At 34.3% G+C, this 17,419-nt stretch overlaps 1 protein-coding gene across 5 annotated transcripts in view; it reads right to left on the reverse strand.

Annotated features, from left to right (window-relative positions):
• Positions 1-6,942: 6,942 nt before the first annotated feature.
• The window catches only part of casp2 (caspase 2, apoptosis-related cysteine peptidase), a 29,398-nt gene continuing 18,921 nt past the window's right edge, over positions 6,943-17,419 (reverse strand). For 2 of the 5 annotated variants that reach the window (XM_009292176.5, XM_068213910.2), the window contains exons 9-11: positions 13,715-13,906; positions 13,499-13,608; positions 6,943-9,568 (exon numbers count right to left, since the gene is read on the reverse strand). In XM_009292176.5, coding sequence (XP_009290451.1) covers positions 9,434-9,568; positions 13,499-13,608; positions 13,715-13,906 — 437 coding nt within the window. In that variant the 3' untranslated portion in view covers positions 6,943-9,433. Of the gene's footprint in view, positions 9,569-13,498; positions 13,609-13,708; positions 13,907-17,419 lie in introns of all 5 variants that reach the window. The other 3 variants (XM_005157919.6, XM_017351324.4, NM_001042695.1) reach the window with 2 other exon arrangements.

Here is a 17,419-nt window from a genome sequence, read left to right on the forward strand (position 1 = left end):
GAGCCAAAAATAAACAAACAGTCTCACTCCTGTGTTACAGCATATGAAACTCATACTGTCCCACTTGTAACCCATTTATTCTGTTACAAAAACCACCCCGCTCAAAGCGTGAGATACACATGCTGTCTAACTCTTGTTTCAGTACCCAAAACACACATAAGAGAAAAATGCTGAGATGTGTGATTCTTTATTAGATACACTGGAACACTAATGCACAACGTCCACAAACTCCCAAAGTGTTGGCCTACCTGTAACATACTAGATCAGAAACAGAATTTAGAAGGGGGTGTCTAAGAGATCCATAAATCAAACAGAGTACAACAAATCAAAACAAACATACAGTAAAGCTAAACAAACAAACAAACAAACAAGCAGGACACTTCATCTGAACCCCACAGTCTAAACCCATAAGCAAACAGAAACATATAATCAACAAGTACAAACTATTTAATTTACAAATAATTACATTAACTAACTTAATTGACCTAAAAGAAGATTTTTTCCACTCAAAAAGAGCTTTGCACTGAAAGGATCTAAGGCTCCTTTCTGTTGTAATCAATGGAACAAAATAAATTTGCATGTCCAAGAAAATATGAGAAAAACTGCTTTAAATAAGAAGGGCAAATAAAATAAATACATTTTAAAAGAAAAAAATACCAGTGATATTGTCTATGGAACATACAGTTGAAGTCAGAATTATTAGCCCCCCTTTAATTTGTTTTCTTTTCTGTTTTTTCCCCAAATGATGTTTAACAGCACAAGGAAATTTTAACAGGATGTCTGATACTATTTTTCTTCTGGAAAGTCTTATTTGTTTTGTTTCAGCTAGAAAAAAAGCAGTTTTTAATAATAATAATAAAAAAAAACATTTTAAGGTTAAAAAAATGATTAGTCCCTTTCAGCTATATATTTTTCAATAGTCTACAGAACAAACCATCATTATACAATAACTTGCATAATTACCCTAATCTGCCCAGTTAACCGAATCAACCTAATTAGACCTTTAAATGTCACTTTTAGCTGTATAGAAGTGTCTTGAAAAATATCTAGTCGAATATTATTTACTGTCATCATGGCAAAGATAAATCAGTTATTTAAATGAGTTATTAAAACTATTATGTTTAGAAATGTGTTGAAGAAATCTTCTCTCCGTTTAAATAAAATTGCGGAAAAAATAAAACAGCAGGGCTAATAATTCTGACTTCAACTGTAGGTTAAAGCAAATCAAGAGATTCATAAAATATGCAATGATGGGTTCTGGACATACCTACATAAAAAGTTTTAAATTAATATAAGAAGTGTTGTTAAAAAATTATGTCAGCAAAATCAGTAATAGGAAAAATTTATTGAGAAATCATCTTTTTCTTACTTGAAATCAAAAACAAATAATAGAATGATAAAGAGAACCTAAACACCGACATGACTTTTTAATTATAAAGTCAATATGAGGTTTAAAGGATAATTCAAGATCTAGCCAAAAACTTTAAAAGTCAACATTAAACAACTGTGACCCATCAACAAATCTAATATCATCATCCTTCCAAAACATTACTATGAAAACTAGTTTTTGTCCAATTTGTTCAGCAAATTTGGTATTACGACAAGCTGCAATTAGAAAATTAAGTAGCACAAATGTCAAAGTGATCTATTATGTTGAATTTTAAGTTATGTTAAGCTAAAAGTACATTACTTTTCCAATCCTAAAGTACAACATTAAGATTTTTATAAAAGAATGGCCTCAAAAAAGGAATGAAATATTTTAGTCAATTATAGTTAAAATTTTTGAAATGAAAGAAACTGTTTTATAAGTTTATAACCCCTAACCCTAATCAAAAATGTTAAAGTGAACCATAAACATTTTGTGGTTTATTTTTTTATTATATATTCATATGTATAAATCATAATTTTTTATTTATTTAAATATAATATAATATTAAAGAATAGCAATAAATACCCTGATTTTATCCAAGATTTTCAAGCCCATGGGAAATCTGTAAAATGTAATCTAAAAATGCTCTTTAAATTGATTTAGAGTCACATGCATACAAAAATTTACATCAAAGGCAGAAATGTATCTCTGTAACTGTATAATGATTTTTTTAATTGATAAAATAGGATGGCAGATATGTGAGCAATTATGAATGAAATACTTTACGATGAGCAATGCATTTATTTGAGCATTTATCTTTGTTAATAATAATTCATTCAAATACAACTGTTCTTTGTTAGTTCATGTTAATGTGGATATTAAGTAGTATTAATAGATTCAACCTTGTTACAGGATATGACATTTATATACTATTACTAAAAATTGCTTATTGCTGACAATAAAAGCACTGCTAGAATATGTACCATCATATTTTTATTTTTAATTTACCATAATTTATAATTATCTTTACCTAATAAATGGGCTACCTTAGAACTAAAAACTAAAAAATCTGACAAACTTACCACAAAAAATAAACAAAACAAATATGCATAATATTCAAATATTTATTTTTAATATAGTAATTACTCCAGTTCTGGAAATATTGGGATTTTTTTTTAATGTATGAAAAATAACTTTAGTTAGTAACAACATATTAATCCTTAAAGAAATGATTGTATTTGTGGTTAATTAATTACCATTGTTATACCACTGTAAAACATACAGGACAATCCCCATAAATCAGGGGTGTCCAAACTCGGTCCTGGAGGGCTGGTGTCCTTGAGAATTTAGCTTCAACCCTATTCCAACACACCTGAACCAGCTAATCAAGCTCTTACTAGATATACTAGAAACTCCCTGGCAGGTGTGTTAAAGCTAAACTCAGCAGGACAGCGGCTCTCCAGGACCAAGTTTGGACACCCCTGCTATAAAAAAAAAACATTGTCATGTTGATAATAAATAAATAAATAGGATCAATTTAACAAATAGAAAAAATATAGACAAAATAACAGTAAAAACAGATGAGTAACAACAATTGAAAAGATAGCATCTGGCAAAGAAAGTGACTAAAACAGAGGAGTGTACTTGTCTTTTGTATTAAAAAGCCAGATCCCCTCATCTCACATTAGCAACATCCCGCAATCAGCCATTACTAGCAGCAACATGCATCTTCATCTAACCATATCTGCTGACTTGCAACACCCCTCCCAAATGGATTTCCGTTTGGCTTTCACCTCTTCTTGTTTTCATTCCTTCTAGCAAGCAGGAGTGTTTTTTGACAGGACACCACCCCCTCGGGGGCACCCATGTAACCTGATGAGTGAGTATGCATTTTGGAAGGTGGTAGAGGGGTGCAACGTGACCCAGTACAACACCATTCAATTCAGCAGAATGGAACTCAGTTGCCCCCCACAGAATACAGCACACTCTTGCTGTGATTCAACCATTAGTTGGACTACCGAACTGCTACATATAATTTTATCTCTGCCAATTTTCTCTTTCTTGTATGTCGGTTTCACAGCCTAAGGTCTTAATTAGTTTGATCAGGTGTATTTAATTAGGGTTAAAGCTAAACTGTGCAGAACTTTGACTGTCCAGGAGTCACAGTAAGTTTGAAGTGAGAAGTATAACATGAAGAACAAATTCAATTATTTACGACGGTTATTACACTGCCCCTTTAAAAATAATTCATACACTCTTGTATTTCCTTGTACAACCTTTAGCGTGCATTCACCAAAGCATCGTTTTAATATGCTTCTGCAATGTCACAACAACTATTCCTGTGCAGAGCTGCATTCATTTTTTTTACAAAGATCATGAATTGAAGATCAAAGTTTTTTCCAGCACATGCCAAAGATTTTTAATATGGTTAAGAATTGGACTGTGGTGGACAATCCAATGATGCTTCACCACTCTTACACAACTTGAGCCCAATGGATCCAGACAGACATCCAGACCATAACATTGACAGACTGTAGGCATTGGGTGGCCCTGGCTCATTATTGGACATGAAAGTGGAAGTCCTTGAGCACTAGGAAATACCTTGTGATGCAGGCATTGCTGTTCTTAGCCGAAGCCCTCCATTTAAGGAGCACATGATCTGTCACCAGGGAGAAAGACCGTCCTAGGACATAGGAGCACCTCCAGGATTGCCCACTTTACGACCAGGGCCTCCTACACGACGGCCACATACTTAGATTATGCAGAAAAAAGCTTCTGACTCATGGTTGACACTGACACTGGTTGCACCACTCCCTCTTGAACTTGTGATAAAACTGCACCCCGTCCGGAGTCGAATGTATCGGTCTAGAATGAAGGGGCAGCTGAAATCAGGTGCCTGAAGTACTGGAAAAGATGATAGGGCCTTCTTTAGCTTCTGGAATGCCTGGTCTGCTGCTGCTAGGCTCAAGAGTATCTTCTATGGCTGCCCCTTTGTCATCAGGTCTGTCAGTGGGCTGGCTGTGGATGAGAAATTGGGAATAAAACAAGGATAGTAAACCACCAACCTCAGAAAGGCACATACCTGGGATTCAGTGGTGGGTTGGGGGGTCTTCTAGAGAACTTCAATTTTAGTCTGTTGTGGCTGGATCAGCCCCTGGCCAGTGTAGTATACTAGGAACTTAGCCTCCGCAAGCCCATTATGACATTTCCAGGGATTAGCTGTGAGTCCAGCCCGCTGCAGTTACAGGAGCACCCTTCACAGATAGGATGTTCGGTCACTTTTTATTTTGATGGTCCGTTTGTTGAAATTATGTTACATTGCATTTACTTGCCAACTAATTCTCATTAGATTTTAAGTAGACTGTTAGGTTGGGGTTAGGGTTGAGGTTAGTTATGTTTAGTTAAATGCCTGTTGAATGTCTGTCTGTATTAAAAGATATTAAGCAGACAGTCTACTAATACTCAAATGGACCACCAAAGAAAAGTGTTGCCAGATGTTCCTCCCAACAATTTTGAGTGGATTACCATATTGGAACCAGTGTATGATTGATGTTGCTTGAGTAATATGTCCATCATTCTCTGGAATTTGGTTGGAGCCCCATGCAGGATAAAGGGCTGGACCTGGTAGTGCCAGTGACCCGGTGGTGAAAACGGTTTTCTCCTTGGCTCAGGGTGTTAATGAAACTTGTCAATATCCTTTTGTCAAATCTAGCATTGAGATCAACCGGGCAAAACCAAGTCTGCCCAGAAGCTTGTCCACACTGGGCATTGAGTATTATCCTTTCTCCCTGTTAAATTTGATCAAATTCATGTCCTGAAACACACACTCCTCTCCTGCGTTCACTTCTAATTCCAACGGAGGGAGTGATTCGTTTGTAAACAAATCTCCGTAATGAATGACTCGTTGACTTAGCCGACACTGATACAAGTTTCTGGCACCTCAGAATCTTGTCATTTTTTCATTTACATTGTTTGCTGATTTTATTCAACAAAATTAGCATAAGCCTTGTATTTAGTGTGAGTTGGTGCTTTGCTTTATGGTCAATGAAGTAAGAGACTGTATTATCTACAATGCTTGGGCACAAAAGTTTGTAACATACAAAACAAACATTTTTTTAAAACTTACCTATGAAATGTTCTGCCTTTGTGGCTTGTTTTCTTTGTTTGCTCATTACTACACCCATACACTGCGCTTAAGTCCAGCATCTTCACATTGGCTTTAGTCTTTATCAGTGCGGTTAAATGACTTATGTCTTGGGAGCACTGTACAAATGTGGCAGCACTATTGATGCATGCTCAGGGTACATATACGATATCTAGTGTATATAACTACGACTAATTGGGGAACAACAAATCTGAATCACCAATTGCAGCTAGATGGATTGTGTTGCCATATTTAATAAATTTATTTTAAGCTTTTTGTTGATATTTGATTCAGACTTGTACATGTTTCCATTATAAAATCAGTTCCCTCAAAAACCCTTGTTTAGAAAATGCTCCTGGGTGAAGCATTCACTGATTTTGCAATCTAAATTTGTAGGTTCGAGTGGATTGGAAAATGCATTAAGTAGTTGGCCACTTTTTACATTACAACCTGACCTTCAAACTAACTGTTCAGGTGGATATACAGTTGAAGTCAGAATTATTAACCCCCTTTATTAGCCTCCTTATTTATTTTTTTTTCTTCAATTTCTGTTTAACGGCGTGAAGATTTTTTTCAACATATTTCTAAACATAATAGTTTTAGTAACTCATTTTTAATGACCTATTTATTTTATCTTTGCCTTGATAACAGTAAATAATATTTTAATAGATATTTTTTAAGATACTTCTATACAGCTTACAGTGACATTTAAAGGCTTAACTAGGTTAATTAGGTTAACTAGGCAGGTTAGAGTAATTAGGCAAGTTATTGTATAATGATTGTTTGTTCTGTAGACAAAAAAAAATAACTCAAAGGGACTAATAATTTTGTACATTTTTTTTTTTTAATTAATAACTGCTTTTATTGTGGCAGAAATAAAACAAATAAGACTTTCTCCAGAAGAAAAAAATATAATCAGACATACTGTTAATTTCCTAGCTCTGTTAAATATCATTGGGGAACTATTTAAAAAAAGGGAAAAAATTCAAAGGGGGCTAATAATTCTGACTTTATCTGTACATGGAAAAATGTTGTCTATGTAGACAACTTAAAAATAATAATGTAATTAATCTAATCCTCCACACATTAGATACCATTTAGGCTTAGCAACATAGGGTCAAGTTAACGTTGGCTGGGTAGGTGTTTTGGGATCGGTACAATCGTTCCTGCAGCTGCAGCAGGAAAGAGTAACCTGAGCACACAGATAAAAATTAATCACCACGGAAGCTGAGGACAACTCTGAAAAACAGAACGAGTGGGAGTAAGAGACATTGAATACCAAAAACTCAATACTCAAACAAAACATTCACATGGCCATGACACTTAAACATTTAATTAAAATAAATCACACAATGTCCAGTGTTATTCAAACATACAAAAAACTGCTACATTAATCATTGAAAACAACAAAAGACAGGAAACGCACAAGTCACTGAAACTTTCTTTATTTCATGGCAGCTTTGGCATTACAAAAATACAAAAATCATAGTTTCCCTATATAGTTGATTTAAGCACCCTTCATAGATTAGTAGAGGTTACAACAGACAGTGAATAAAACCATTCAATATCAAGTGTACTAGGTACTAATCTGGCACAATGAATGCCTAGTATTACTGGAAGAGTCTTAAATAGACATCTATTTTGGATATTAACCCTTTCATAGGAAAACTAAAAACTTGTACATATTTGTTACAATAACAAACACATGTAGGGCTCACTGTAGGTGTCACAACACTTTAACCATTACTATTAAACAAACATTCCAAACTAGGTGAACACAAACAGAGGAATGCATTGATTACCTACAAAAACAGGTTTAAAAGCAAACTTGACACAGCTGAAGTCAGAATCATTAGCCCCCCTTTGAATTAAAAAAAAAAAATCTTTTAAATATTTCCCAAATTATGTTTAGCAAGCAAAGAACTTTTAACATTATGTCTAATAATATTTTTTTTATTCTGGTATAAAGCAGAGCTAGAATAAAAGCAGTTAATAAAACAACAACAAAAAAAAAACATTTAAGGTCAAAATGATTAGCCCCTTTAAGCTATATTTTTTCGATAGTCAACAGAAAAAGCCATTGTTAAACAAAAACTTGCCTAATTACTCTAACCTGCCTAGTTAACATAATTAAACTAGTCAAGGCTTTAAATGTCACTTTAAACTATAGAAGTGTCTTGAAAAATATCTAGTCAAATATTATTTACTTTCATCATGGCAAAGATAAAATAAATCAGTTACTAGAAATGAGTTATTAAAACTATTGTTTAGAAACGTGTTAAAAAAATCTTCTTTCCGTTAAACAGAAATTGGGGAAAAACATAAACGGAGGGCTAATAATTCTGACTTCAACTGTATACACTATTGCCACTTTTTATTTAAAACAACACTTTGTTTCTTGAACACCAAAAGCAGTTTTAGTTTTTAATAGCAGTTCATTAATCTACCCCAGCCCATTTATAATTTTAGTATTTGCTTAAAATGAATTTATGCCCATATTGATCTCCCAAGTCAAAGAAACATTTTAACTAGGAAAACAACAGTTTCTTGAAAGCAACTGTTTATATATATATATATATATATATATATATATATATATATATATATATATATATATATATATGAGAGAGAAATTATGCTAAAGTGGACAAGTGTGAAACGTAGAAGAGTGTTTCTCGAATACATAGAAAATGGCTTGCTTAAATTTACAGTGTACATTCCTATGAGGAAAAATGTTAAGAAGTGCAGATCGGGAAGACTGTCTAAATATTGGAATGTCTATATAATACAAGTTGTGCTGATGAAGTGCAAAAGCTCTTTACCGCCACCTCCAGGCTTTTTTTTTTTTAAAAAAGACTATAATACTTTTTCTTTAATGTTCGTTTATCGATTTTTAGAATGTTTGAAGTAGAAAAAAAACATTGAAGGAGACAAAATCATGCTGCATAATTACATGCATAATTATAAAACACATTTTGAGAATACATGCTTTTTGACAATACCCCACATATAGTGCTTATAAAAAATATATAGTAAAAAACAAACGCACCATTTGAAATCTGGAATTTTGAAATTAAACTAATATTTTGTGGCAAGATCAAATATATTGATATGCATCATATTAATGGTTCAAAGATGGATATAGTAATAATATATTTACTGTGAGCCAGTGAGCAATTTTCAAGTTCAGAAACAGCTGCCATTGTGCAAACAGAACAACTGGAGAGAAACAGTGAATTTCATACCCCAGAACCTACAGGAACAAATAATGTAATGTACTGATGATGATTTAATGTTGCATTGCATCATGCAAAGAGCAAATCTGTTTAAATCCAGTGAAATGGTATGAAAAGGTTTAGAGTAGAACTGGCACAATACTAGTATGCATATCTTCGCATGTATCTGTGTGTTTGTGATGTGTGTCAAAGTTGGTCTGAATGTACCCTTGATTTTTTTTTTTACTTTAAAATGACTTTACAATTATAAATCAAGAAGTACAGATAAAGAAAAGAACAAATAAAAAAAAGTCTGATAAAAATATGCAGGATTCATGAAAAAATATATCTGCCAAATTTTATACAGTTGTAAAATAAAAAAACATACTGTGGCTTATTTAAACCTCAGTCTCTATTTATAAATCATGGCATTTTTTTTTTTTCACATTTATGCCTTAACTTCCATTTCACTCTTTTTAAATTTCATTCAAAAGAGCAAGGCAGGACATAGAGAGTAAAATAAAATATATTTGCCTAGCGCACTCCCAGACTTAATGTAAAAGTGATATATCTTGGCAAATCCAAAAAATCTAAAGAAACCATCACTGTACTGGGGAATGAGAAAGAGTGTACGCAGCTTATGGCAGGTAACAGATATGCACGTGTGTGCTGATCATGAGGGCAGTGAGTTCTAAGAGTGTGTGTTTAGTTGCTGGGGTAGTACTTAGGGAAGAGGTAGAGGTCTTTGCAGAGGGAACTGGTGAACTCTGACATCTCTTTACAGCGATGATGGGCTGATCCAGGTGCATATCCCTCTCTGCTTTTAATTTGCCCATTCACCTACAGAGATCCACAACGAATACCAAATCCATGTTAAGTCTTTTAAAACAACTTCATTATAATTGCTGTAAAGCACTGATCTTGTTTTTCATAGCTTTTCATTTTTGTCAGTTTATTAAACATCCCACCCCCAATTAACTATTTAGTATTTTTGCACATTATTGTATAATGAGGAATATTGAGATTCTGCTGTTGAGTTTTTCAAACACAAGCATTATACACATAAAATATCACAACATCAGATGCACAGTTATATTGAATGAAGCACATCATAAGTGGTGTGAAAAGAGGTTTGCCCCCTTACTGATTTCTCTATTTTCCCCTCATTCTTATTTAATGTTTGTCACACTTTAATGTTTCAGATCATCAAACAACTTTAAATATTAGTCAAATATTACACAAGTAAACACACATCATGCAGTTTTTTATAAAGATTTTTATCATTAAAGGAAAATAAAATCCAAAGTCCTGTATGAAAAAAAAGGTTTCAATTTCTTTAATTTCTATAGCCACAACTAAGCCTGATTACTGCCAGACCTGTTCGCAATCAGGAAACCACTTTAATACTTTTACTTTTTTGACAAAGTAAAAGGGAACCCCAAATCAGAAAAAGTTGGGAAAGTACGAAATAGGGATGCACCGATCCCATTACTGGAATCTGATATCGGTTTGATACGCTTATTTTTGCTGAATCGGGTATCGGCCAGCCGGTTCTGATCCAAATCCAATCTTGCGTGTGTTCTGTGTAATTTATTAGCCAACAAAAGCCACTAGGGTAGCCTATCATAAGGCACTAGAAAGTTGTCAAGCTGGCCTACTATATCCTAAATGTTTTGAAGCCATTCTATAGCTCAATGTGAAGCACAGATAAATATTAAAGTCGTTAGTTTCTTGTTTACTTCAGTGCTTCCCTACGACAACATGAAAAATTTCTCCAATTTTTCCTGATAATATAAGTAATTGGTGGAGAAATGCAATTAGTTTTGCCTTAAATGGGTTAATTTTGACCTGCAACATGGAGATCATTGCTAGTTTTAAATCTCTTAGACCAGCAAATTGCATTCACAACACTGAAGTAGAGAGGGTTATTACCAGCTCTTCACACACAAAGTAGGCCTACCTGAAACTTTAAATGAGAAAAGGCACAATAGTACATTGGACAGATGTATATTATTATTTTATTTAGCAGACCAGCACTGAAGAATACTGTATAAGCGCCCCCTGTTTTGAACTTCACCTCAAATATTCTTGTTTATTTTGTAGATAACTGACCATCAAAGATACATTAAAATAACTAACAAATTAAACCAAACGAGATTAGTTTTTAAAAGGTTAATTTGTCAGACAAAAAATATTTTTTTCAGACATGCTATCAGTTTCTCCATATCACTCACGGCGAGTTTAGGCAAGGGAATGTTTATCAAGTAAACTGGCCTCAGACGGTTAGGTTTAGTCTGCTTCAAACCTGCAGGAAAATATCAGGCTTTGCGGATTTTATCATCAATTGGTGTCATTAGTGGTAGCCTATTACAGATTTCAAAGAAAAATCGTAATATTAAAAAGGAAACATAAGCTAACCACAACAGATCATATTAATGACATATCGAATGCTCAAATAATGTAGCCTACAGTTTATAGCAAGCATCCTGTTTTTAGTTAGATTGTGCCGTCTGTCATATACAGTAGGCCTATAGGTCAGTTATTTTTACTAAAGAAGTTTTATTGTTTAAATTTATCACCAGAATTATATGAACTACTATGTTAATTAAAAAAAATTAAAAATGGCACAGTATGAGGAGTATTGGTCAATACTCAGAATATTGGTTTTGGGATCGGATTGGTCAAAAATAAATGACATCGGTACATCCCTAGTATGGAAAACACAAATAAAAAAAGAAAGAAGTGATTTCTAAATTTACTTCGACTTGCATTTTTATAGCAGACAATGCAACAAATATTATTTAATGTGTTTTTCAAAATAAACATGTATTCTATTCCCATTTTGGTTCTTGCAACACACTCCAAAAAAGTTATAACAGTAAAGCATTTACCACTTGAAATGTTGTCATTTCTATACACAACCCTTAAAAGATATTTAGGGACTGATGAAGCGATGAGGTGTTTCAGATGTAATTTGTCCCATTCTTTTGCAACATATTGTGCTCCAAAATCTCTGTTTACAACCCCATACCATGACAGACCCTGGCTTTTAGGCTTGTTGCTGGTAATAGTCTGGATGATCATTTTCTTCTTTTTTCCTAAGCACACAGCCTCCTTTACTTCCAAGAAATATCTGGAATACTGATTCATCTGACCATAGTACACGTTTCCACAGTAAAATGGTCCATACCAGATGCCTGTAAGACTAGAGAAGTCCACAGCACTTCTGGACACTGTTAACATAGGGCTTCCTTTTGGCACAATACAGTTTTATCTGACATTTGAGGATGTAACTACATATTGTGGCACATGACAAAGGTTTGTCAAAGCGTTTCTGAGCACATGTGGTGATATTTTTTATAGATGAATGACAATTCTTGATGCAGTGTCACCTGAGGGATCAGAGATTACTGTTGTTCAGGTCAGGCTTCCGCTTTTGTCTTTTAAGCCCTGAGATTCCTCCAGATTCCTTTAAACTTTTAAATATGTTATGTATGTTATGCACTGTGGAAGGTGAAATATCCAAATATCTTCTCATCTTTCTTTGAGGAAAATTGCTTTTAAACATTTCAATCAGTTTCTCATGTATTTGTTGGCAAACTGGCAATCCTTGGCCCATCTTTGCTCCTAAAGGACTAGATCTTCCTTGGTTTTACTTGCTTTTGTACCAAATCATACTTACAATCACCTGTTGACGTCACCTGTTTCATAACAACAACCAATTTACATGATTACTAGCTCTAAATTGATCCTATTACAAACTTATTTTGGAATATGTTGCAGAATGACAGGAAATGACAGGAAAGGAGATATATTTACAAATGAAAATAAGTTTACCAGACTAATATGAAATATTTTGTGTTCATATTGTCTACACTGAAATATAAGTCAAAGTAAATGTTAAATCACTACTTTTTTTTTAACTGCATAAATCACTACTTTTTTTTAACTGCATTTACCAACTTTTCCTGATTTGGGATTGTAGACCAAAAGATCCTCAAATGCTAGACATCATGCAGAGATACAAAGGAATTCAAACAAATGTGAAAGAAAATCTACCAGTGTGAAAAAGTTATAAAGCCATTTCTAAAGCTTCGGGACTGCAATGAACCACATTAAGAGTATTATCTACAAACTGAAAAAAAACAAAGAACAGTGAAGATCCTTTCCAGGTGTGGCCAGGCGACCCAAAGAGCACAGCAACATCTTATTCAAGAGGTCACTAAAGACCCCACAACAACATCCAAATAACTGCATGCCTCACTTGCCTCAGTTAAGGTGAGTGTTGATGACTACACTTAAAGAAAGAGATTGGGCAAAATGGTTTGCATAGCCTAGTCAAAGTCCTGACCTGACTCTTGAGATGCTGTGGCATGACCTGAAAAAGTCAGTTCATGCTCGAAAACCCTTCAATGTGGCTGAATTAACAATTCTGCAAAGATGCTTGGGTAAAAAAAATCATCTAGGGAGTTGTAATAAACTCAATGCAAGTTGTCAAACATGCTTGACTGAAGTTGCTGCTGGTAAGAGTAGCCTAACCAGTTATTAGGGTTTAAAGGGGAAACACTTTTTTTACACAGGATTATATTTGACTAATATTTACATTTGTTTGATGATCTGAAACAATTAAGTGTGACAAATATTAAAAAAGACATCAGTAAGGGGGCAAACACTTTTTGACACCACAGAAGATGTTTACTCTAGCTTAGATGTTTACTTATTTCAACTAATTAATAACTGATATTAATGAAAATAACCAAAATGTTTAACCTGCACAAGTATGTCTGACAAGTGAGTATTATTGGCTCTCTGTCTGATGGCAGTGTTTAATTCCTGAATGAACCAGGATCCTTTCTTGGTATTTCTCATTGCAGCAGTGCCTGAAACACAAAACCCAACACATCACCAATCTGAGGTCTTAAGAAGCAACATGATGAATGATAATAAATTTCCTATGATTAATATACAACGTGTACACACTGAAACCTTTGAGGGTTGCAAAGCCACATATCATATCGGATCTTTGAGGCAGTTTGACTCTCAGTCTCTCTCTCTCTTTCTCCTCCTTTTTCTCTCTGTTGTCTCTCTCTCCCTCTCTCCCAGCATCCCTCTGTTCACAGCCAGGAGACTGTGTCCGTTCCTGGCCATCCAACTGGTCCACGCCATTATCCATCTCCTCTGAAACATGAACAAAAACTTGTTTGCTTAACTGTTTTAACTCCATTCAAGCTTTTGTTTTTTTTAATTTCTTTATTTCATTGTTAAATTAAAATACAAAGTGTACAATAACCAAAACCATATATTATATTATTATATATTGTTTTTCAATTGGTAAGTCCTGACTTAAAGTTACTTTTATTCCACCAGTAAGTTTTAAGAAGCATTATTGTAGACCTTGTGGAAAACGTATATATTTCTCAATTTGTATTTACCTTTGAAAAAAAAGTGGCATGTATAAAATTAAACATACCAATTGCAAACTATTACAGTCTAAGGGAAAATGTAAAGTTCTATGCCATTTGAAATAGTTAGCTATAGGAATAGGAAGCTATTCTAAGGCATCTGAAACACCCTGATACATTAAGAACAGCTGTTTTAATGAACTCAAGTGAAAAACAGATCTCTGCTGTTGGTTTGTGAGAAGTCATGGCTACGACAAAGGAGCTCACTGAGGACCTGCGGCAGCACATTGTGGCTGCTCAGAGTTTAGGTAAGGAAACAACAATATATAATTTTTTATTGTTCCAGATGGTACAGTACAAAATATTATTCAAAACATTTATCGCAAAATCAAGCAAAGAGCGCAAAATTTTACGAATCTTGCATTTTTTCTGAAATGCTGTATATTTTGCAAATTCAGGGATCTAGACATTTTCTATGACATTCATTTAAAAAAAAAGCCATGTGGAAGCAAACAGCCTTCCATAGTAGGTGGCAGAATATACCTACAGTATCTATTAGGGTTGGGTGATGTTGACCATTTTGGCATCATACGATGTCTAATGTGAAACCGTCGTAGTAGGCAGGGGATGGAGGTCATTGTTAAATATCAATTAATTCACAACTAATTAATTAATTGTAGCCTACCGTATTCAGGACCTGACCCACATAGTCTTTGCTTTACCCATAACCAAACCATAAATAAATATAGTTCCACACAAATGACCACCTGTCAATCACTTTTTTTTTTCCGCAGGACTCTGGCATGAATAGGCTGTGTCATTATAATGGCTTTTTCCCACAGCTGGTGAAGATGAGAGTTTGTTTGGAGTTCAATGTAATTTGTATTGTAATTGATTATAACTTTTTAATTTTATTATTATTATGAGGAAATAACAACAAGCAAAGATGCTAGGCCTTGACCGTTTTGAGTCAGTGATGGAAAGAGTACTGAAAATCCTACTCAAGTAAAAGTACCATTACTTGCCTAAAAATGCAGTGCAAGAAGAGTAAAAGTATCTGTTGTAAATATTACTCAAAGTAGGAGTAAAAAGTAGTCGTTTCAAGTACTCAAGAGTAGTGAGTATTACGCTGTAAAAAGCTGATGCATTTACATGTAATTTGTACATGTGTGTGTAAACGTAACATTCTGTAGTGCATCGAGTTATTGCCCAGCAGGCACACAATGTCATAAGAAGTTAATATTAGGTTAGATTTAGGTTGTGATGTCAGGTGACCAAAATTCAATGTTTAACCAGCGTCTAGAGACAACATTGTTTCAACATTGGTCAAATGGCATTGATATTTGGTCGATTTTAGGTTGTTAGAAAGTGACCAAAATCCAATGACGAGCCAACATCTTAAACCAACGTCATATGTCAAATACTGATAATATTTATTTATTCATCAGGTATGGCAACCAAAATCCAACGTCTGATAGACGTTGTAGTGGTAACGTCCACACAACGACAAGATGTAACATCATTAGACGTTGATATTTGGTTGGTTGTAGGTTGGACACTGACAATGGCGTGACATTGAGTTCTGACGTCAACCCGATTTTCATTTCTAAACATAATGCAATGTTCCCACGACGTTGGGGTACGATGTCAATCTGACATCATGTTGACGTCTTGTGTCTGCTGAGTGTTTAAGGCCATTTCAGTCATCATACAATAACAGGGTATATAAAGAAAATGTAGGACCACCCACCTAAAATTTATGAGCAGTGAGCACCACTGCAAATTGTATATTAAGGAATTTACTGCATTTGAAAACAACATTAATTAGCATTAACAAAAACCAGAAACAACTATCTAACTAACTCTGTGATGACTAACTAATATTTGTGCAATAATTCCAAAACAAAGGTCTAATGATTATCAAATATTAATGATGATGATGATGATGACAACGACAAAAATACTAACAAGGAATTACATTTCTCATTATTATGCTGCCTTAAATGTGCTTGAATGTGAATTATCTGCTATAAAAAGTCTGACTAATTACTTTATAAAAAAATTAATTTATGGTTTGCACCAAACAAAAGTGAAGCATTGCAGTAAGAAATGTTTATTTTGCATTATTGTTTTTATATGCGTATCAAATTAATAAATAATATTTCTGCTACAAAACAAATGAAAGACTATAATAAATCATTCAAGGCTCAAAGCTGCAAAGCAGTCAACAATAATTAAATAGAAAAATAATTTACACCTCAAAAAAAGAATGGACAAAAGTAAGAATAGTCTCACTTCTATCACTCTTTAAAAGTTTTGGTTTTTGGTTTGTGTCATCTTAAATTCTCATTTACAGTTTTCTGTGTTTGTGGGAAACAAGCAGGCGAGTCAGCCGACCGGGGCAGAGCAGGATTGTCGCGATGACCACCGGCGCATTACCGCTCTTTGTTAAGAGCCGCAGATTCAGTTTAAACTTAGTAAAGTTTAAGACATCCTAAGTCTCCCGAAGTTGAGTTGCAGGAGTATCCCGCAAATGCATCCTGACTCCAGGATGCCCGCAAATGAATGATAATCTCCCGAAAATCGCGCGTCTCCCACCTGGTCATTAAATAAGTCATACACACCCCTCTCCACCGCATGTCTCCCAGCTCTTCATGTATATCGCGAGCAACTCACTCCCACCACTCTTCAGATATGTCGCTCGCTGTCGAGGCGAGATTGCCTATATGGTTGGCAGCAAGACAGGATTTCTTTCAGCACACGCGTGAACACCACCTCACATGAGAGCGCTAAGGTCCTATTCTCAACATATGAATAAATCCACTCAAAATTTAGAATAAAGGCCAGAACTTGACACAAATTGAAAATTTATATTAAAAAAACTGGGCTCGAAAATTTTATACCTTGTCAGATGACGTTTATTACTTTTTAATGGCTTTAATTTTCACTAATTTTATTTACTACCTTTTACAACCCTGCGGACACCCTGAATAAACATCCATCATCTTCTCATCAGTGACATGCATCTGACAAACAGTCTCTGGGTCAATGCGTGTAAAAATTCGGGAAATCTTCTTGGACACTTTTAATGCTTTCAGTCAGTTGCTGCATTTATAAATGCAACGTCTTGAGGTAGCTCATTATGATGCGATGTACCTTCACAGGACAGATTTTTCTAATCCCCATAGACAAGAAAAAAGTAGTGACTGCAGGTTGAAGGAAAGTAGTAGAATAAAAGTACTGATACAGCACTAAAATGTACTCAAGAAAAAGTACACATTTATAAATC

Source organism: Danio rerio, chromosome 16 (genome assembly GCF_049306965.1).
Source record: "Danio rerio strain Tuebingen ecotype United States chromosome 16, GRCz12tu, whole genome shotgun sequence".
NCBI lineage: Eukaryota > Metazoa > Chordata > Actinopteri > Cypriniformes > Danionidae > Danio > Danio rerio.